Source organism: Trypanosoma conorhini (assembly GCF_003719485.1).
Source record: "Trypanosoma conorhini strain 025E chromosome Unknown Tco_14.4_contig_00016, whole genome shotgun sequence".
NCBI lineage: Eukaryota > Euglenozoa > Kinetoplastea > Trypanosomatida > Trypanosomatidae > Trypanosoma > Trypanosoma conorhini.
In genome coordinates this window covers 39740-61076 of record NW_021704102.1, presented here as the reverse complement: position 1 = coordinate 61076, position 21337 = coordinate 39740, and the positions used below count along the sequence as shown (strand labels likewise).

The following is a 21337-nucleotide window of genomic DNA, read 5'->3' as shown; positions in this document are numbered from 1 at the left end:
CGGCGCCTCCAGCAGCCNCGCGCCACGCATCGCGCGGACGCCGCGTCCGAGTCCGCACGCAGGCGCTTCAGCGCCCTCACCACGCGGTCCCCAACCGCCGTCGCGTCCTCCTCCCCCGCCACAGCCAGCGCGTTGCCGTCCAGCGCACGCTGCAGGGCGTCCGCGGCCTCGCCAAGCTCGCTCAGCTTACACTCCAGCGCACGCTCGCGTGCGGCAGCCTCGTTCAGCCGCTCGTGCATTTCCTCCTCGCGCGCCCTAGCGTCCTCCGCCGCCCGCACAATGGCTGCTGCTGCGGGCTCGTCGACGTCCTCCGCGCCGAGGGCAGCCAGCGCGGACTCGATGCCGCGCAGGCACTGCGCACGTGTTGATCTATTGTTGTCTTTTTGCTGTGCTGAAGACGTTATGTTGGGATCTTCATCTCCCAAAAGCGACTTACAATTTTTTATTTCTTGCAAGATTGCCTTTATTTTAGTTACTGCTTCTTGCGGCGTTGATTGTAGCATTTTTGCCACTGTGGCTTCAGTGATTATAGCCCGTTGGGTATTTTGTACAGGATGGTGTGCGTAGTAGTCTTGTATTAGTTTTAGCCGTTCGTTGAACTCCTCTTGTTGCAATTGTGATTGCGCAGCGACTGTGGCTGCTAGCTGAGCAGTTTGTTTTAATAGTTCTTGCGTATGTTCAAGTGTTTTTTGTGTTCCGTGTAGAGCTGGCAATTGAGCAAGCAGTTCTTCAGTAGTGGTGTGCATGGCTTCGTCTTTGTCTAGCAATTGTTGTAGTGCTGTGCGAAGGTGCTGCAGCTCTTCCCGTTGGTCTACAATACTCTGAACAACGTCCTCGTGGTGCCCAGTAACTTTCCGAATGGTATCTAGCTCCTCGCTGTTGGACATTAATTGTAGAAGGAAATTCACTACGCTCGCATTTGTAGTTTCAAGAAGTGCGTGTATGTTTTGCAGTAAAGCCTCACTGTCGTGAAGCGACTGTAGTCGGCTGCGCACTTCCGTAAAGTCAACGTCGCCGTCCACCTTGACTGGGCAGGTGACACCTGCATAGCGCTCTATAATTTGCTCTAGCTGAGCATGGTTGTCATGAAGTGCCTGAATAGAACTACAAAGATCTCGCGTTTCGTCGGTGCCTGCGCCTATTTCCTGACTACCAAAGACGCGTGCAGCCGTTTGAAGGAGTGCGAGATGGTTCCGCATTGCCCACATGATAAGTTCTAGGATGCAGTTCGTGTCACGCCCAGCACAGAGAGGCACAACACTCCTCAGTGCCCAAAAAAAGAACCGCTGCAGCCGCATGGCAACGACGGTCCTTGGCACTTCGTCTCCGTCGGAAACGAGTTGTGTCGCCCATCGGGTGATGGAGCTATCTACGTCATCTCTCCCTGCGTCGTGGTCCAGCTCCGTCGCATCATCCTCTGCCTCGCCATATAATTCTACTCGTGGTGAGACCAACGCCGCGTTTTCGGCAGGCACCACAACCGCCGTTCGTGTCATGGAACTCTGCAATGCGGTGAGTTTCGCCTGGAGGACCGAGAGGTCATTTCTCCACCCGTTCTTTGCCCGAGAGAAGTTTTGCTCTAGTGCGCCAATCTCCGCGTCACGCTCACGTCTTACACGTCCGAGTTCCTGCATAAGTGTCTCTAATGCCTCTTGTTTGCTCTTGGCCGCTAGTCGCTCCTCCTCCAGTGCCTTAACCACCTCAAAGTGCGCCGAGTTGATAACAAGTTTGTCCCCACCGACGTTGCTTCCGCGAACTGCAGAGAGGATGTGGTCCCGAAGCGACGCGTACTCTTCGTAGCATTCCTGGAAGAGACTTACTACTGCCTTTGTATAGCAAAGAAGCGCCTCTTTCGCTATACGCTCTATGTTTTTATTTTGACGCACTTCCTGTAGTGCGTTCCGCGGGGTAACAGGTGCCACGTCCAGGGCACGACGAGCAGCACGGAGCTCGGCCAACATGTCGTCCGCATCCTCCTGCTGTGATCCCTTCCTCACTTCATGACTTAGTGTCGCATACGCCTGTTTGAGTTTATCGGACAACGCCATGGCCCCAGCACGGTGGTCCTCGCCTGTCACCTTCGCCTCTAGTGCGCCCCACGTAGACTCGTAATCCCGCACCATATCCAGGCATGCCTTTTCCAAGTCGTCTTCCTGCGGTGCATCTGCAGTCTTACCTGCGACGGGCACAACTGCCGATGACAACTTTGACTTTACTAGAAGGTCATCTATGCATTTTACGCGTCGTTTTTGCTCTTCTTCTGTCATTCTGTACTTGTCTCTACCAGGTACTTGCGGACTGCCATTGGGAACATGCCTGTCGTAAAGGTCGTTCCACAACTCAACTAAAGGCATAAGATCCTTTGCACTAGGTGGAAGATCCGAGTCAGTGATGGCATTGGCTGCGTTGCTTTTAAGTTTATCCAGCAGCTCATCCACATGCTTTTTCCACGTGTCATTGTCCATCTGGTCTCCGCTAAGGGGAACCTCCTCCTGCCCGCCGCCTGCTGCGGAGCTCACCGCCCGCGAAGCCTCGTTGAGGAGGTTGAGCGCCCTCCGCCTCCATAGCTGCACCGCATTCATCCACTCCGTCAACTTCTCCTCCACCTCCTCACTCGTCGTCTCATCGTGGTCGTCTCCCACGGCGGCGCCTGACTTCGTTCGTGACCGCCGCGACAGAAGCTCGGCAGGAGGGCGTTCCCGCGTACACTTGTAGGTCTCCACGAACTGCTGCCAAATCTGAAAGTCCTGTGCGTTCTCGGTGCACAGCACGACGCGCTCACGCTTTGCCAGGTGCTCCACCTCCTCCACGGTGTTGTCGCGAATGAACTCCAACACCATGTAGTAATACTGCGGCGGCTGGGGCACAGCTGCCCCGCGTGCCCCGCGCTGGGGATGAGGTGGCACCCCGTACGGTCCACCCGACACCGGCGGCTTCGGGTTGTGCGTGAACCACGCCACCCGTTTCATAGATCGAAACGGAACCTGCTTTATTAGACGCGACTGCGTGCTTCGTGTTGAATAGACGGAGAAGCGGTCGTCCTCAATGCAGACGTAATTTTTAGAGCCCCTCCCCGCGCCAACCTTATAGGGCTTCTCACTGTCAGCGCACATCCAAAGTTCCCCCCTGATGGCCAAGACATCCTCCTCCTCGGCTGGGAACATTGCCGCCGCCGTGTTTTTCGCTTTTGGTTTTCACTTCTGTCTCCACTGCAGTTGTCGCCGCCGCCGCCGCCGCCGCCGCCGCCGCCGCTCTTTCTATACCTCAACCCTCCTCACGCCGCAAAGGTCAAATAGGTATAGTACTGCTGCAGGCCAAAGTGGACCCGAAGAGGTGAGGAAGACCCAAAGGTGAAACCAGAAAAGCAAAAAAAAAAGCAAAAAAAAACACACACACGGCGCTACTTTTTGTCGGTTATGCGTTGTCTCTCTTCCTAATTATATATATATATATATATATATATATTTATATGGTCGTATATATATAAATATATTTACCTGTGTCTGAGAGTCCGCGTAAGTGAATAAATGACTGTATTAATGGATGAATGTGACACTAGGCGTGATGTGGATGACTGAATGGGTGCGTATATCGATGTATGCGCGGATTCTTAATTTGTGTGGGAACTGAAAACAACCGTCGATAACGGTCTTGTCTTGTATGTCCCCTTGTAGGGCGGTGGTGGGAATTACACGAACCGCCTCCTTCCTTCTTGTCTGTGTTGTTTGTTACTTCCCCCTTCCTCACGTCGCAGCAACTGCAGCAATAAATGGGTGTATGCAAACAAATAGCTACACCACGCGGCCTCACTGATTTGTTTTGTGTCTACCCCCTTCGCTCTTTCGTTTACTCACTCTCTCTCTCTCCTTCCGGCGTTCACCCTCTGCCCTTAGAAGTTTGATTGCCTTTCCTTTTGAGGCCTTTTCGGTTGATTTTTGCTTACTTTTTCTTTTTTTTTCGTCTTCCGTTCGGTGGTCCTTCGGACTCGCGCCGCCCTTCGTGTTATGCGTGTGTGTTTTCGTTTCCCTTGCAAAAGCGTGCCCCCTCGCGTGCACCTGCGCGGCAACGACGGCGGTGGAAGCACAGCGGCCAAAAGGACGTGGGGGGAAGAAGGGAGTGTAGAAAAGCGAGAGACAGAGAGAAAGAGGGCGACGCCGAGTACAGCGTGCAAACAAAAAAAAAGAAACAACTCACACACCCCACAATTCCCCAGCCAGGCCGCCACTGTTTCCTCCCACTTCACCCCCACACCATCGGCACCACTCGAAGATACAACAATATTGTAATTTTGCGGTTGAATGACTTTTGCCAAGCTTCTCCGTGAATGGCGGCAAGTGACAAAGTTATCGCCCTTTCCTATTCTGCTTCTCCCTGTGCTGCTGCTCCTGCTGCGTGATCCCGCCACAAGAGCCGACGCACATACACAGAGGAGAATTGAACACCTTCGTCTCCATGTTATCGTCTTTTTTTTTTTGCATTCTTATCTTCTCTTAAGCTCGGTCCTTTTTCGTGTCCTCGTTGGCCTCACGACCAGGAACAAGTAGTGTCGGGTGGGAAGGACCCCCATCGCATGGATACCTCCAACCGCGGGCGGCCGCAGCGGCGGCTGGCCCATGCGACACTAAACAGTGAAAACACACGGCTGGGAGCGAGCATGCACCATCCGCCGGCATTCACTTTATCTGCGTCTTCTCACGGCTCCTCCACGGATGGCTCCAGCGCTGGTGAAGAACGGCATTCACCCGCCGCCGCGCTAGCGGCGCCGGCGGGGTCGCATGCGGGTGTAGCCAGTGAGGCTTCCACTGCGGGTGTTTCTTCTTCGCGCTTCTGCTCACCCGCCTCCGTGGCATTCGCGTTGTCATGGAGAGACACACCCACCGGGACACCCGCTGCGGCGGGAGCAACGCGTTGGTCCGCCACTTCGACAGGCACGCGGTCCGTCGCCACAGACGCCGCCACCGCCACGCAGGCAGCCGCCGGCGCCGAGGAGGACGGGGATGAGGACCGCGACGTACCTGCATCCTCTTCCGTCTCTTCCTCCTTGTCGCTGTAGGCGTCCGCGGAGAATGCGGACCGCGACGAACAATCGTCACTGTCGTCCTCCGCGGACGAACTCGTTTCGTTGGCGCTGCTGTAGAGCGTCGAGGAGGATTCGGAGCTCGAGTCGCGCAACGAGTCGTCGTCGTCGTCGTCGTGAGCGGAGAGAGAGCCACGCAGCAGCGGGTCTGTTGCCACCTCAGACCACGGGGGCAGTTCGCGGTAGCCGAAGAAGGAGTTGCCAAAGAGGTGGGACATGGTGCCGAGCTGGTACTGCGTGCGCTCCACGTAGGGGTCGTTCGTCTGCGGCAGCGGCTTTTCACTCAGCAGCACGCTCTTCAGCGCCGCAAAGGTGTCGCTCTGACGGTCCAGCGTGCAGCGAATGAGACGGCAGCAGTCCCGCACTTCATAGTCCTCGTCGAAGTGGGCCACCTCCAAGACGTAAAAAAAGAGTTTGCGAAAACGATCTGCCATCGAACTGCTGCCATCAAGGTAGAGCCAAATCTTGCAGCCAAGCATTAACACCTGCTTCTTCACTTCCAAACTCTCCTGTACAAAGCGCTTCGCAAACACACGGAAGCACTCCGGCGCCGCCGTGGCAATTGCCGCGTGACGCCGAATGTTCTCCCCTACAAGCCAAAGAATACTGGCCTTCGCGGACGACACCGCGATCTCGTCCTCCATTACCTGCTGCAGCAGTCGGTACACTAACTGGCACGTGCGTGCCGCGTCACTTCCCTGAACGACGAGCAGGCGCAGCACAGAAATGGACTCCGACACCACCTCCGTGTTGGGGTGGGACATGAGAGGAGCCAAGAGACGCATAATCTGGGAGGCGCACTTTGGCAGCCGTCCTGCGATGAGTCCAAGCCCGCGCACCGCATCCACAACGGTCTCCACATGGAAGTTACGAAGATACACGCGGAACTCGCGAAAAAGTTCCACGCAATTGCCCGCAGTGACCAGTTTCGACATAATTCGTATTTTAAGCTCCCGAACATCCCTCACATCACAGGGAAGAAGATAAAAATCTTTGATGTGCGCAACAAACGGCTCTGGCTGCGACAGCACAATCGTATAGATGGCACTAAGAATAATCGCGTGTCGCTCCTCGGGGCCGCCGAGTAGACGTATTAGGGGTTGAACGCAGACACCCAACTCGTTCCTAGGAGCGCAGTAATAAAACAATGAAGTGGCAGCCACAACGACGGCGCTGTTAAGGCTCATAAAGAGTGGCTTGACGGAATCGAGAAGCAGACGATGATGAAAGTCAAGGAGGCCATCGCCAGCCCCCTCGAGGCCGTCTCCGTTTCTCGGGGCAAGTGCTTCCGAGGAAGCTCCCGTGGAAGACGTGAGCGAGGAGGACGAGGAGGACGAGGAGGTTAATGACACATCCGCATCCGCATCCGCATCACCCGCAGTATCCTTGGCTGCGTTCTTCGTCGCCTCATTTCCTTGTTCCACCACGTGCGGCTTGTGGGGACGGTTAGGGTCCATAAACTGCGTTCGCGCATAACGCAAAAGTACGTGCAGCAGAACCACTTGTCCCCACTCCTCACAGTCGATGAGCGAGCGGCAGAGGTCACAGTAGATGGGATGAATGAGGCCCGTCTCATCGGGGCAGATCTCAAGAAAAGAGAGCGCGGCTGCCGAGGCCACCTCCGTACACTTATCCGCTAACAACTGCCGAAGAAGTTTCATTACCGTCTCACGGTTCTCATCCTCGGCGTCAATGGCGTGCATCTGCGCGAGAGAAATGGCCGCCGTTTTCCGCACCAGTGGCTCCGAGTCCGAGGCAGACTTCTTTACCGCCAACAGCACCAGTGGCTGAATGGCTGGGATGCGTATCGTGCTAAGCATCCGCAGTGCAAGGGAGCGTACGTGCAGACTCGGGTCCATCAGGTCCTTTTGGAAGGCAGAAATGGAAAGCAGAGCCTCGTTGGGGCGCTCTTCCGAGTAGTGTGTGATGTAAAAATAAATCAGCTTCCGCAGTTCAATGGACGGGGTGTGAACGTTCTTCACCACGTCTGCGAAGAGGTTTGACATGTCATTCCCCTTGCACATTTGCGCAATGATGCGCTTCATCGCGCTTCGCTTCTCCTGCAGCGAGTCGGAATCAAGGTGCTGGCGCAGATCCTCTTCCTTCGGCTGCACCGAGAAAAACTGCGCATCGCCGGAGATGAGTGAGCGGGCCCGCGACACCATGCTGCCGCCGCCACTAATAAGCTCCTTCGCCCGCTCCGAGACCAATGTGGCCTTCTCCGCAATCATCGCACGACTCATTATTTACTGCTTAGTTTTTTTTTTTCGTTCAGCCCCCACCAAAACGCCTTTTTTTTTTCAAATTATTCCTCTTTGGTACGCGCGTCTAACACGCTCTCTCGCTCCTGCACGACCGCGGGAGAGATGACGGTGTTGGAGCAATGTATTGCGCACGCCCCGCCAGCACCAATACAAGCGATGAATGAATGAAATAATGAAGTGCGCCCCCTCGCCTACTGAAAAAAAAGGAAAATTAATGGATTAATTCAGCTATACCTGACGTGTGTGTTGTTGTTTTTCGGTTTTTTCATGCGTGTATGTTCGTGTGTGTGTGGAGGGTATGCATCGGGCGACGCCGACAACGCCCACAAAAGAAGTGGCAATGCAAGAGAAGCAGAAAGAAGCATTTCAACACCAAGACACGGAGAAGCGGAAAATTGACAGTTTCTCTCCGATGGTTGCTTGCTTTACTTTCCCCCTCATCTCCCTCTCCCTCTCTGGCTATGGGTATGTGTCTCTCCACGACAACGGTAAGTGAAGCAAATGTAAGAATGTATGTATGGGGATCTATGCATGCCTACATGCATGTCAGGAACTGTCGTCTGAGATTTCAATCGCCTGGACCGCTTCCTCGCGTTTCGCTTCGAGGCGTCGCACCTGCGGCTTCGTTCCCTCCTCCCCGCCTGTGGCTGTTGACACGGCGGTTGCGGCCTCAGTCAGCCCGGCCGCGTCACCGCCTCTTGCACGCTTTACGAAGAATGCATGCAGGCCGACAGGGGGTCTGTACTGGCAGCGATGCCGTTCCTCCACCTTGCCAGGTCGCACGGCAAGTGCAATGCCGTCGAAGCAGGCACAGACACCGCAGTGATCACTGTACTGCGGCGGTGTGACAAACAGCCCCGTAGACGGGAGGCCACGGAACTGCACCTCCCTTGCCTCCACGTTCAGTGGCGGCAAGCCAGAGCCGTCGAAAGGGGCGGCCGGGTACAGCCCGGCCGCCGTCGCACGACGCACGCCAAGAATCGCAGAGCGACCATCAAACTCGTCAAAGAAGGCGGGCGCCGCCTCACTTCCTGCTGCCGAGGACGCTTTTGCCTCATCCACGCTGGGCATGGGGGGTCCGGCATTGTTCTCAGTCATGCGACACGGAACCAGTGCCGGGAGAAGCGCTTCATCAATCAAAATGTAGTCAATGCGAGTCCCCTCATTTCGCTGCCGCCTATTCCTGGACTGATCCCAGCATGTGTAGGGGCACAGCATTGCCGTCTGGGCCTCCTCCTCCCTCCCTCGCTCCTGCGTGGCCCGAGGAGAGGTTACAAGAAAGGTGTCACACAGCCGCAGCTCCTCGAGAAGCCCCTTCATAAACTGCACGCTCACGTCGGCATGTGGGGGCAAACCACAGTACCGTGTCAAGGCAAAAATTTCACGGTTGTGTGTCAACGGTTGGCGGCGCAGCAGGGAATCCACGGAGAGACTTTGGAGGCCTGCGTCACACAGTTCCCCCAAGGTGGCTAGTGGACCTGCGCCTCTGCTCCGCTTACGCTGCTCCTCGCGTTGGCGTATTCGCTGCGCGAGAAGGGTGAGAGCGAGATTGCCGCCCACACTGCCGTTGCCACCGTCCTCATCGCCGTCCTTCACAACATCCAACAAGGCACCGCTGTCGACGCTGACGGCTTTGTTCGTCCCACTCAGGCCCGCATTGGCATCTTCGGCAAGAATCATAAGGGAGGCCTGCTCCGCGATGAAGGCCTCTAGTCGTTGCAGGGTAGGAAGAGGAAGCCACGGAAACTGCTGCGCCCACGCCTCCTTCTTGTCCTCCCCCGCCGCCTGCGACACACGGGCAAGTTCTCGTAGCGCAGGTAAACTCAGTCGCCGCAGCGACCAGCACGCGTCCTCGGCCCGGTAGGTTTGATTTAAGTCTCCAAGCAAAATGATCGCCTTACCTGTTTGCTCCCTCAGCTGAATTAGCAGGGTTTTTAGACTCGCCATGAACCGCATCTTAAACGCCATGCGCCGCCCGTTGCGCCCGTTCACGACGTACGTGTTGACCACCACAAAGGCGCTGTGGCAGGTGACGATCACTCGACCCTCGTCGTTCAGTTCCTCCTCGGTGAACGGACGGGAGTCACACCACCATGTGAGGCCCTTGCGAACAAACGTCGCCACCCCGTTGAAGCCACGCTGCGCTTTGCCGCTGAAGGCCCAGAAGGATTCCCACCCATCGACGGCCAACGCCCCTCCGCCGTCGCTGGCGCCCATGCCAGATGGATCCGCCTCCAATTTTGCCCATGACCCCTTCACCTCCTGCAGACAGATAATGTCTGCCTGAGTGCGCTGCAGAAAACATGCAATGCTCCCAAAGTCCTCTCGGATCGCCTTGGACGTCGAGGACCACCCCGCCACGTTCCAACTAATGATGAGCATCGAGGTCCAGAGTGTAGGGCGTGCCTGAGGGGCTCGGTGTTCCCTCTTGTTGTTCCCGCCTCCCTGCCCTCCGCTTCACTTCTCTCACGACTCCCCCTCCCGGTTTTATTGCTTGTGGCGCCTGCATGTGCGTTTTCATCACGTGCATACATCCCCAGACACAAGCCCACACCCATGAAGAGAAAAATAAAAATAAAAAATAAACTTATATACTAATCACAGAAAAAAGAGTGTCAGTCACGCAACAAAAACCGCCTCTTACCACCCCTTTGTTTGGAAGAAAGACACACACACACACAAGCACACATATATGCATGACGAAAGAGGGAGAGAGAAAAAGAGAGAATGGAGCCAGCGACAAAGAAAAAAAAAGAAACAAAAAAAAAGAACCCATTAAAAGTGCTTCTTCAGCTCACTTCGCATCCGGTCAAACACACTGGACTTGCCGCGGGCCCCTTTACTGGACTGCAGCAGCGCCGTGTATTCCTTTGTGATGCTAAGCAGCTGGGAGCGACTCTGTGCAGGGAGGGATCTTAGGGACCCCAGGAGCTGAATACTGGGGATAAGGTACTTAGTCACAAGCTGTGGTGTCACAACAGCGCAGCGAGGGATAGCTGCCAGAACAGCAAGCACAGACTCTAACGCGTCCTCCGTCAGCGTACGCTGTTCCGAGGGGGGCAAACTGCCCCTTCTCCCTGCCACAGTGAACGTTGCCGGCTTCGTCTCCATCCGCCGCATTGTCCCACTCAGTTGGTTGACCATATTGGACAATTGGGGGTACAGGAAGGACTCACGCGGCTCCGCCGGCATCTCACGCAGGAGCGAACACCAGTGGCGCAAGAACGCCACACCTAGTCGCGAGGAGCATCCCTCCGCCTCAACCATTGCGAGCACAATGACCATCACCTTCTCTTGCGCTTCCGGGGTGCTGACGAACTTCACCATTGAAAGTGCCGCCCTCATGGCGGCCTCCTTCACCTCATATACAGCGTCATTCATGAGCAATAGCAGCGGCGGCCAAATACTCGTCTCCCGCACCTTGTCGTCCTTCGGCAGCCCACTCACACGCTCCACGAGGGTAACGGCAAGCCTGCGCTGCCTCTCTTCCGGCGACTCGGCGAGCGACCAGAGCATGGAGGCAACCGCCGCCGCACTGCCGCTGCCGTCATTCACATGAGTCGCAAACCAAGCGAGGCACGTCGCGCTGGCATCGAGTCGCGCACTCGCCTCCGACCACGGCACCACCGCACTTTGCATTTCCTCTGCACGCCCACCGCCACCCGCCTCTCCCCGTTGCCCCCGCCTCGCTTCATGCACCTCCGCCCGCCCCTCCTCCACCACCTCCACCAGCAACATCGCACGCAGCCACGTAGAGGCCTCCTTCGTGATGCCGTCAACGCCCACCGAGGGCGAAGTCCCGGTAACTTCCGTCCCACCAGCGACCCGGGTCAAAAAGGTGAACAAGAAACACAACTGCCGTTGACGCCACCCGGCGCCGCGCCAAACCTTGCTATCACCACGGTCATCGATGCTGCCCCCGTGTGTCGTGAAGGCCTCGAGCGAACCCCGCACCTGCCGCCACTGATCCATGCGAAGCGCGGGAGCCACCGTCGCCAACGCCGATGCCACGGCGCAAATGGAGGTGTTCAAGGTGTCCTGCTCGTGACTCACCAGCACCAAGGCATACGCGGAGGGCAGTACCACGCGGAGGTACGCATCCAACACAGATGCCGCCACTCCACCATCTTCACCTGCAGCACCATCAAGCGCGTGTCGGAGGGCATCTTCAATCAGGCTGGCCAACGTCAACATGTTCTCGGTAACAGTGCCCTCCACAACATCGAGGCTTTTCACCGCAATTGCGGAAGCACCTTTCCGCATAGGTGTATCGCCAGATTCCAACACTGCGGACTCCCTTTCGATACACGAGAGAAGCAGTGGAACAATACGTGTAAGAGCCACAAGAGGCGGCGTACACGTCGGGCGCAGGAGATGGTTGCGCAAACTCTGCAGCGCACAGCGTCGCACCTTGCCGCTGGTGTCGTGTAAACCAAGACGCAAAATAATTTCAACGTGGCAGGAAAGCAAATCACTCACGGTGACATGACTCGTTGCGCTTTCCTCCGTTTCACTGGGACAGATGGGCCAGAGCTCCGCAACACACTGCACCACACAACACCGCACTGTGCGCGCCTCATCCTCGCTGAGTGGTCGCAATAATCCTTGACAAATGGATTTGCGTAGGGCATCCTGCCCCGTTCCCAGGAGAGGGGCAACACACATGACACACTCCAGGGCCAAAAGGTGCCTTTCTGTCGACCTTGCGTTGACCAGGTTAAACAGCTCCGGCACAATGTCGTACTCCAAAACAGAGGACGGGACGTTCCGCAAAGTCATTGCCCACGCCCCGGCAACTGCGGCCCGGTGTTCGCGGTTTGGACGAGTGTAGAGGGTAAGAAGCTGAAGGCGGGCGGCAGCCTTGCTCGACTTTGTGCGATTTAGGGTCGCCGCAAGGCCAAGGATGGGGATGAGGACATCCTTCCGCATGGGGTCCACTGCACTCAAGAGGCTCGGCAGTCCTTTTGAAAGCACCGTAAGTGTCTTCTCCAAGTCTTCCTCTGCACGCTGCAACCGCGAGTGAAAAGGGACCAGCATGCCGGTCGCAACATCTTGGCTACTGCCAGTTCCCCGCTTCACAGCCCCCGTGAGGGAAGACTGTTGGTCCTCTGCAACTGCAGATGCAAGAGGAACACTGGGAGAACGATGATGCAGGAAGTCGGCTCCTTCGTCTTCCACCAACGGAGACTCGGAGGATGCAAACTGCGCCGTCGCCTGCTTTACAGCCCCCCAGAGAGCAGCCCTTCCCCGCTGCTTTCCGTAGGCCACAAGCACGTCCACCACCGCCTCATCGAGCGCCACACTCGTCACGTCACCGGCGCTCGCTGGCACCGCATCTACTGGGCCGCACGCAACCGCCAATTCGAGGAATGGGGCGTGCACCTCATGGTGCACCGTCTTCCACTCGCTGTAGAGCTCCACCAGCGTCGCGGGGCACCGATGCTCGTAAAGCCACGCGGCGACCTGCTCAACCGTGACGCCCTGCATGGGCAGCGGGGAAAACTAAAAAAATGAATGCAAGCGGCACAACACCGACGCCACAGCAGAAACAGACAGGCCGACAGGAGTTTACGGAGGGCCACGGCGAAGGGCACCGCCAAGGATTGTTCCGGTTCAACGGGCTTCGCAGGAAATGGGAAGCGCAACGGCCAAATTTTGTGGGCCGGCGACGAGGCTGACCGCAGGAGAACACGTCTATCCACAGGAAGGAGATCAGGCGGGCATGCAACTCCCTATCCAGTGGTATTCTTTCCTACTCGATGTGTGTGCCTCCCAGACGCCTGGAAAAATAATAATAATAACAACTGCGAGAGGCACACAAGCAAGAAAAAAAAAGGCGTTGGGCGACTCACAAATCAAATAAACAAATAAGAACTAAAGGGGGGAAGATGCAAGTCTTAATTACATGACCAGCGCAAACGTTTTTAGCACCCGCTGAAAGACGAGCTGTGACTGTTTCTTACTCCCCTGCAACGTGGCTTTACAAGCTGGGAGGCTGGGGCGGGGAAGGCACGTTTGCCTGGAGCACACACACAGTCGCCCGGGAACAGGCACGCGCACTGACACCCGTATGTATGGAACAGGTCATACTTACATTGGAACCCTACGCCGGTGCCACCACCGCCACCAACCAGATACATCCGGAGACATGCACAGAAAAAGAAAAGAAAAACAAAATAAAAAGCATTCAAACAGAAAGAACGTTTTCTCTGTTTTAGAAGCGGACAAATACAAATACAAATATAAACAAACAAAAAAAGATGGGCTGGGGTGGGGAGGAAAAGGCTGTCTTCTCGGCGGTGCGTGGCCGCAAGAGATCAGGCGGAGGTGACACCCTCGCCCCTCGTGAGTTTATCGCACGCCGCCAGCACCTCCCCCTCGCTACGGTACACCGGCTTCGGTTGTCGGTCGAGTACAAAGCGTTCAAAAAGCGCAATGTGCTTCTTGCGAGTGTTATCCATCCCTTCATTGTAGAGCCGCGCCACAACCATCTCCTGCTCCTTCTTCCCCAGCGTCTTGCGTGTGCGTTGCAGGGAGACCAACTCACGTTCGTACAACTCCTGGAATTTAAGCTGCTTCCGCTGAATCGACTCCTCGTACAGGTGGTGCACCATCGTCTCCACCTCATCCGCTCCCAGCTTCTTCTGCCGGGCACGGAACTTTTCTACCTCCGCATTGGCGCTTTGCTCAATTTCGCGCAGCCGTTGTTGACGGTGGGCGATGGAGTCGTCGTAGAGGTGTTTGATGCTGTGCGCCACCTCCTCCTGCGAGATCGTCTTCTGCTGCACCAACGGCCGGAGATGCACCTCGGCACGGTAACGCGTGCTGAGGCGGTTTGCGCTCTGCTCCACCTCCTCACGTGTTAGGGTGCGTGTTTTTGGAGCGTCCGCCATGGCTTCTCGCACCAACAGCAGAGACGCAGTGCCCAACTTTCTACTTCCTACACACAGTGAGCGGAGAAGGTACGAAGCAAGGCAGCATCGATAGGATACAGTGCACAGAGGTGCGCAGGTGGATATTTCAATATATTGCGGCATAAAGGATGCATTACGCATGTTGTCCAATACGTTTCACGGTGCTCCGCCACACCCAGACAACCAATGTAATGTTTTTCATTTCATTTCCCTCGGCGTGTATGTGAGTGGAAGAAGAGGAAGAGGAAGAGGAATGATGCAGGGGAATAGAAGTAGAAGTTCAGTTAACACCGAACACCTCTTACAGTCCACTCCTTTTCGTCGCTTCCTTACAAGGAACATTGCAGTGAAGAAGACAGAGGCAGGAAGGAACTATTGGAAGCAAGTAAGCATGCCCATATATGTGTATATGTATATATAGATGCATAGTTACAGACATGTAAAAGGAGAGGATGTACGTGTGAAGTCAAAGCTTGACAGGACACACGGGCCACTTCCCTCGCTCACTCGCTTTACAGCAACACCCACACACACGCACGCACTCATCAATAAATATACATTGGTAGAGCAATAGCCAATAACATTGTGTGCGCGAGTTACAATGGGGCAAAAAAAAAGACAAAAAGTGGGAAACGACAGCAACGCACAGCAGCAGCAGGAGCAGTCAGGGCCGCACCATTACTGCAAACCTTCCCGCATCGCGTCCGATGCAAAAAAGAAAAAAAACTACCCCTCCACACACAAAGTCACGCGTTCACGCTTCTTGTTGAATCGTTCCCATCATCGGTTGTTCCTGTCGCGGTAGACATAGCAACGACGCAGTTCCGCAACGGTGGTCGGCGTCCATACAAAGACAGCGTGTTTGGCGAGCTCCTCTGACGTTGGCGCGGGCACACCGTAGCTGGGCTCGTAAAGCTCAAACAGCCCCTCCAATGCGGCCTCTGCGGCTTGCGGCGAGTCAATGCAAAGACCGGCTCCCCATTCCAGCGCGCTGCGGCCTAACGCGCCACTCGCCTCGATGTATTTACTGTAAATGCGGTCCAGCGGCCAGTAGCGGCCAAGTCCATCGTCCACGACGCAGGATTCCACAACTGTCTCACCAATGAGTCCAAGCCGCGTCAGTTCCGCCGCCTGCGGCTGCTTCCCCTGGCCAAGGTCGATAAAGCAGATGAAGCGCAGCGACCCAACTTTCCCTGGATTAGAGACGTCTACAGGAAAGCGCAAATATCGTGGGGCAGTGTCTTTGCTTGTCTGAAACACAACGACGATGCCTTCGTACGATGGAAGAAGGGGGGTGGACCCTTCCCGACGGGAGACAAGCGCGTAGCCAAGGTTGTCGCCGCGAAGCTGACCATGCAGCATGAGGTCCAAAACGGTATAATCAAACAACGCCCGCGCCACAAGTTGGGTGTACAAAAATTGAAAGACCTCCCCATCACGCAGGGGCGTGTTCACAAGTACATCGTAACAAGGGTCAAAATCATCGTCTTCCTGCGTCAGAAACCTACCAATGACACCGTCCATTAGCTGCGTGACGACGTAACAAAGTTTGGTGCCAGAGTTCGCATCCACCCCACGGCTACACACGCGTACGTCCTCCTCTGGCATCCCTTTGGGGGGTGTGCTACTCACCACAAAATCATAGATGCGTGTGCCGTGCAGAATCCCACAGCTCTCCATCTGGTTAAAAAGAACAAAGAACGCCACATTCGTGAGGGATTCCTTTACATACGTCTCGTGATCCATGTCAGCTGGAATAATTAGACATTTCACCGCAACTGGAAGACGCCGTGGGCCAAGTCGTCCCTCGTATACCAAGCTGCTACCACCAGTCCCGAGGAACCTTACAATCTCAATCGCGTCTGTGTTTTCCTCAAACAACGCAATAGAACCTTCTTGAATGTACTGCCGCCAACGTTGCACAATGCGATCCTCGCTTATTTCTACGCCACTTTGCGGCTCTTGTACAGCTGAGGAAGGATTCTGCTTCTGAACAACGGGAGTGGAAGCCTGTAGAGAGGAGAAAAAAGGCAATAAATCACCATTGTTCCTACGTAAACGCGCAAGTGAATTCAATCCACAGTGATATGTTCGTGGCAATACGGAGGCCCGCCACAGTGTTGTTCGCCCCACGCCGTAGGGATCCTCAAAGAGGCTAAATAATTCTTCCAAGGCAATAAAGGCATCTTGTGGGCTGTGAATAACACGCTGCATCGCCCAGCTCATGACCACTTCTCGTCCCAATTGACCTTGACACGGCAGCATTGACGTGGCTCCAAAAAGCCGCTGGCGTGCCGTTTCCACACATCGTCGCGGAGACGCATAGCGGGGGATAACGGCTTCCTCAAGTGAGACAAAGTGAAGCACCCGTGAGTGTGGCGGAAAGAGGAGCCAGCGATCAGGAAAAGTTGGGTGCTCAAAGGCCAACGGTCGCCTCCCACTTGTCTGCACGCCAATAAGATCAGAACGCAGCGTATTCCCCTCCGTCTCGGCGATCATCCCAGGGAATCGTATGTCATACACGGCACGGAACACAAGCTGCAGGTAAAAGAGCTGAAACACCTCCGCATCTGTGAAGGGTTGCGTAGACAAGGATGGCAAGGTCCCTTCTCCCGTGTGTGGGCGGTGCAGTACGCCCTTCATTGTGAGTGGGTGTTGTAAGGCCACTGGTATTTTGCGTCCTCCGCCGTTTTCATCCCTTCGATGGCGATGGTGGGCAATATTATGGCAGAGCTGCAACAGCTCACGCGTGACGTTATTTGCCATCAGCTCAAGTCTCAGATGCATCTGGTGACGCAGCAATCTTCGCCAGTTTATCCATTGGAAGGAGAGGAAGGGCAAAGCCTGATCACAGTACCTGGCTTCCGCCAGCGCAATATAGAGCGCCACCGCCACAGTGTATTGCCTCCAGCGGGGCACGGTGTCAGCAACATCGACGCCGTTATCCGCGTTCCATGAGTGTGGGCTGCTGGAGATGCTCGGGGGATCAAGCAAAGGCTTCATGTAAAAGCGGTCCCCGTAATGCAGCGCTGAGAGGTTCGCGCAGGGGTCAATCGGGGGCGTCTCCACTGTGGCGTCAGCCTCGATAACTAACATCCTTCCTTCAACATCGTGTAGGTGCACCGTATGATACGCAGGAATAACAAATTCGTCTAAAAGTAGCGCAAAATCCGTTGGTTCTATCGCCCGCTGGTTGGAAGCAAACGCGCCGAGCTCACGTAGCTTGCGCAATGGATACAACACGGCAGAGGTGAAAGTGCCGTCGTCGGCGATGCCACCTGCCGGACGCAACGCCAATCTCTGACGAAGCAGGCAACGAAACGGCGCAGTGACAGGCTGCCTTGGAGGTCGTTCGAGCCTTTGCACGTTGGGGCGGGGAACGTCAGGTAGCGGCTCGCAGGACGCGTCCACACTGGGTTCTTCGTTGCCCGCATCAGCGACATGATCGGCACGCCACGGTGCAAAGCGCCGTATTGCCGCGCGGCGACGCAGTGGGTCCTGCCTGGCTGAGAGAGTTTTGGCCTGCGTCACAGGCATGTGAGGGGAGGTCTCCTCCTGAGCGTGAAGCGTCATTTAGCGGCCACACCCGTCACGCTTCTGTGTCCATAGTAGTACAACCACAGAACAAAAAAAAGAGGAAAACAAAAGAAAACAATCCTGCATAAACACAAATCAGAAAGGCAAAAGTATAGTAAATGTAGTTGTATGCACGCAAGGTACAAAGTACACCCAAAGAGAGACAGATAGAGGGAAAGGGGGAGAGGCAGACAGATGTACCTCGATGACAAACAACGACAATACGTGGCACCTGGCAAAGAAACCCAGCGGACTAGCGGATGAACTGCGGTGGTGGGCTCGTCTGTGGCGGAGAGCCCCGCTGGACTGTGTTTTCGTGTCGCTGACGCCGTTCCACTTCAGCCAAGTCGGCCTCCATTGTCTTGCGCCGCGTCGCCTTCTCCTCCTTGTTCCACAGGTACGGCATAAACCATGGGATACTCTTCATACGCTGATTCATCGTGTCAAGCTCCTTAAGGTACTTCAACCGGGACTCCAGGGTTGTGGAGGCCTCCCCAACGAGGCTTTCCATTTCATTCAGTAATTCTCGCGGCATCTCGCGCTCCAGCCGACCACCGTCGTAGATCCAATTCACCCGAGGAATGTGTGGACGACTCTTCACGCGACGAATGATCAGCTGTTGTACCCAATGATTTAGTTGGTGAAGTAGCGGCTCCAGCTCAAACCGCGCCCCCGGATCCACCGTGGACCACACAATATAAATCTCCTTCGAGCGACGGGATCCCAGCACCTCCTGAATGATAAGTTGGGCAAAGTCTATGCGCTCGCCAATGTGCGCGGGACACGCCCTCAGTGAACGGCGCAAGTGGTACGCCACCCGCTCACAGAACGCACGAGCACTTGGCGACATGTTAGACTCGTGTCGCAGGTAACGCACCTCCCGACTCATCATTCCCGTGGGCTCAGGCGCTGAGGGCCAGAGTGCGCCTCCCGCGAGCTTTCGTGCGGCAAGCGGTGTAAAGGGGATCGGTGGTGCGGTGTACTTGGCCCGCTCCTCCCAGCTCTCATACCGCAGCGCATCCTTCTCCGACAAACCAAAGTTGGCGCTATTTCGCAGCGGCTCCATGTCACCGAGACCCTGCAGCGCATACGTTTTGTTGAGGTTTACCCCTTCACGATCGAGCCGCGACGACTTCGAGTACAAGCGTTGCTCCACGTACCGATATGGTGAGTGCTCACCGGGGCTGATGCGACGCCTTCGCAAAACCTCAAGTATAGTGTTCCGACGCTGCTCCGCCGTTTGACGCAACGGCAGGACATTTGGCCGGCGAAAGCGGTAGCGAAGCTTCGTCATGTACTTCTGCGTCTGCCTATTTAGCAGCCGCGCCTGGGTGCTCACGAACATCCTTTCCGCTCGGCAACGCTTGGCTGATGTTTTCCTCCCACTGCTTCCATGCAACGGGGAGGAAAAAAACAATGAAGGAAAACAGAGAAGCGACACGACGGTGGTGCCGCTCGCGCGCCTTTGCCGTTGAAGAGAGCCCTCTTCTCCCCTTTTCCTCGCCGCACCGCCGCGCTCCGTCGACCTCTCGCAGCTGCTCCAGGGAATAAAATGCTGCCCAAACACGCGTGTCCTGGTGTTTTGTTTGGACTTCAAAGTAAGAAGAGAAGGGAGCAGAAAATACCACAACATACAAACACCCGGACACCCCAGTGTGTGTGAATGGGCGAAGAAGAACAGGAAAGGAAAAGAAAGCTGCGCATAAAAAAAATATGCCCATCCGAGAAAAAATAATAAATAAATAAAACAGCGCCATGCAGAGAAGCCAAGATACAAAAAGCAAGGGTTTCCACGTGCACGTATACCAACGCACACATACACGTAAACTTGAGAGAGTGGGAGAGGAGCCCACTAAGTGGCGCCAGGTCTTATTTCCTTCCGCTTGCGAGCCACCTCGTATTCGGGTATAACGGCCACAAACATCTTGCGGCCATGAAAGACGCTGGAGAGCGTGTAGTGTGGGTGATGCATCTTGCACAACATGCTTCGAATTGCGTGGAGGCGAGAATCCACAGTGATACGGCCCAATGGACTTGCACCCCGCCGTAGTTGGAGGGGACCACGTTGGCGATGATTGGCTGTGGTGAAGACGCGGTGAAAGTCCGCATCCTCCGCTAGTGGATCATCAACGTCGCCGTCTGACGCGGCGCTGGCGTCCAGAGACGTGTGCGACGATGCAACCGCGTTAGCCGTCGTGTTCGCCGGCGGCTGCGATGTGGCAGGCGGTAAGGCGTCACCTGCTGTGGTCGTCTTCTGCATAAGACGGGTTCCCGCACCTCCGCCCAGCTCCGCTTCGTCAGCGTCAACGTCATCCCCCACCACCTCACGGGCAGCCAAGAGGGCCACCTCGAGGTCCTGCGCCCGCGCTCGTACGGTGTAGACGCCACTGTCAATAATCATGAGGGACTTAATTTCGGTCATCTGTGGGACAAGGTAGCCGCTGCACCCCTGCCACGGCTCCTCAAGTGGCTCCCTTCTAAGGTGACGCACCCCGTCACCCGCCATGAAGGCGTGAAACGCTGCACACTGTGAGAGCATGAAGGGCATCACCTCCTCAATGAGCTGAAACAGAGCCGTCAGTGACTCCGGGACGACGTCGGCGTAGGTGCCCGGCACCTGGCTTACCCGCTCCCTCGGGTCTTCGGTGTGCTCCTCCCCGACGAAGACGCCGCCGCGCCACCCCGTCACCCGCTCCAGGTAGCGGTTCAGGTGCGGAAACTTCTGCACCACGAGGGATGCGGGCGGGTCATCCATCAAAAAGTTGGCGGAGAAAGCCGCCCCCATGGAAACATCCGCCAATGTGGGATGTGGCGTTCCAAGAATAAACGGCATGTCCGGGTGCTGTTGGAAGTGGTCATCAAGGGCTACGCAGAGGCGCTGAAAATGTTCCCGCATGTACGGCGCCGTCTCCTTCGACACCCCCGTGACCGACGTTAGTCGCTGCATCGCCTGTCGGAACTGCCGCACTATCGCACCGGGCAGACCAACACCAGGGATAAGGAGAAAGTAGCGAAGATACCCCTCCACAACGTCGATACTGTCACCGTCGATCCAGCGGTACATCGCCCCTGTCTTTGCCAACCACCATGACGCGTACAGAAGCACGGCCCAAGTTGCCAAATGAATACTCGGATGCGTATCTTTCAATACAAGAAACGGCTCTCCCTGTTTTTGCGCGCCAGACCGCTCAACGGCATCTATCAGCTGCCACAGCTGCAGCTGGGAATTGCCATCCAGCGTGACTGTGCAGAAGGCATTGCGGGCGCGAAACAGCAAGGCGTAGAACAGGGTTGTAGTCAAGGTTCGACAGTAAACTTTGAAGGGCTGACGACGCAGGCGCAGGTACACCACGTGCTGGTGAAGCGCCAATGCGTACGGCGAGCCTAACACCCGATACACCATTCGTCCAGTCGTCTTTCAACTCTCCCCTGCGCACACAAAAAGTTGCAAAAACAACAACAACAACACATACACACGGAGGGAGGGAGAAAGAGAGATGGAAAGG

At 55.9% G+C, this 21337-nt stretch overlaps 8 protein-coding genes across 8 annotated transcripts in view, besides 13 other annotated features; all 8 read right to left on the bottom strand.

The window, feature by feature from the left end:
- Positions 1-3164, bottom strand: part of Tco025E_00666 (uncharacterized protein) — a gene marked incomplete at both ends in the record, with an annotated part of 3816 nt that extends 652 nt beyond the window's left edge. Inside the window, one exon of the mRNA XM_029367606.1 lies at positions 1-3164. This exon is cut by the window's left edge and continues 652 nt beyond it. Coding sequence (XP_029232318.1) covers positions 1-3164 — 3164 coding nt within the window.
- A 55-nt stretch (positions 3165-3219) lies between these two features.
- Positions 3220-3252: a microsatellite.
- Positions 3253-3360: 108 nt separating this feature from the next.
- Positions 3361-3387: a microsatellite.
- Positions 3388-3438: 51 nt separating this feature from the next.
- Positions 3439-3471: a microsatellite.
- An 890-nt stretch (positions 3472-4361) lies between these two features.
- Positions 4362-4392: a microsatellite.
- Positions 4393-4692: 300 nt separating this feature from the next.
- On the bottom strand, positions 4693-7308 carry Tco025E_00665 (putative adaptin; the record flags this gene model as incomplete). Its single annotated transcript, XM_029367605.1, has 1 exon — positions 4693-7308. One exon carries the CDS (start codon positions 7306-7308, stop codon positions 4693-4695), a length of 2616 nt encoding a protein of 871 aa, XP_029232317.1.
- A 579-nt stretch (positions 7309-7887) lies between these two features.
- Tco025E_00664 (apurinic/apyrimidinic endonuclease) lies at positions 7888-9723 on the bottom strand (the record flags this gene model as incomplete). The annotated part of the gene is made up of 1 exon (XM_029367604.1): positions 7888-9723. One exon carries the CDS (start codon positions 9721-9723, stop codon positions 7888-7890), a length of 1836 nt encoding a protein of 611 aa, XP_029232316.1.
- A 284-nt stretch (positions 9724-10007) lies between these two features.
- Positions 10008-10030: a microsatellite.
- A 52-nt stretch (positions 10031-10082) lies between these two features.
- Positions 10083-10112: a microsatellite.
- Positions 10113-10116: 4 nt separating this feature from the next.
- On the bottom strand, positions 10117-12828 carry Tco025E_00663 (uncharacterized protein; the record flags this gene model as incomplete). Its single annotated transcript, XM_029367603.1, has 1 exon — positions 10117-12828. One exon carries the CDS (start codon positions 12826-12828, stop codon positions 10117-10119), a length of 2712 nt encoding a protein of 903 aa, XP_029232315.1.
- A 669-nt stretch (positions 12829-13497) lies between these two features.
- Positions 13498-13524: a microsatellite.
- A 41-nt stretch (positions 13525-13565) lies between these two features.
- Positions 13566-13598: a microsatellite.
- A 60-nt stretch (positions 13599-13658) lies between these two features.
- Tco025E_00662 (uncharacterized protein) lies at positions 13659-14396 on the bottom strand (the record flags this gene model as incomplete). The annotated part of the gene is made up of 1 exon (XM_029367602.1): positions 13659-14396. The coding sequence occupies one exon, from the start codon at positions 14394-14396 to the stop codon at positions 13659-13661; it is 738 nt and encodes a 245-aa protein (XP_029232314.1).
- An 89-nt stretch (positions 14397-14485) lies between these two features.
- Positions 14486-14534: a microsatellite.
- Positions 14535-14891: 357 nt separating this feature from the next.
- Positions 14892-14923: a microsatellite.
- A 112-nt stretch (positions 14924-15035) lies between these two features.
- Tco025E_00661 (transferase) lies at positions 15036-17828 on the bottom strand (the record flags this gene model as incomplete). The annotated part of the gene is made up of 1 exon (XM_029367601.1): positions 15036-17828. The coding sequence occupies one exon, from the start codon at positions 17826-17828 to the stop codon at positions 15036-15038; it is 2793 nt and encodes a 930-aa protein (XP_029232313.1).
- A 46-nt stretch (positions 17829-17874) lies between these two features.
- Positions 17875-17910: a microsatellite.
- Positions 17911-17988: 78 nt separating this feature from the next.
- Positions 17989-18027: a microsatellite.
- A 57-nt stretch (positions 18028-18084) lies between these two features.
- Positions 18085-19176, bottom strand: Tco025E_00660 (uncharacterized protein; the record flags this gene model as incomplete). The annotated part of the gene is made up of 1 exon (XM_029367600.1): positions 18085-19176. The coding sequence occupies one exon, from the start codon at positions 19174-19176 to the stop codon at positions 18085-18087; it is 1092 nt and encodes a 363-aa protein (XP_029232312.1).
- A 507-nt stretch (positions 19177-19683) lies between these two features.
- Tco025E_00659 (uncharacterized protein) lies at positions 19684-21234 on the bottom strand (the record flags this gene model as incomplete). Its single annotated transcript, XM_029367599.1, has 1 exon — positions 19684-21234. The coding sequence occupies one exon, from the start codon at positions 21232-21234 to the stop codon at positions 19684-19686; it is 1551 nt and encodes a 516-aa protein (XP_029232311.1).
- Positions 21235-21279: 45 nt separating this feature from the next.
- Positions 21280-21299: a microsatellite.
- Between the last annotated feature and the right edge of the window lie 38 nt (positions 21300-21337).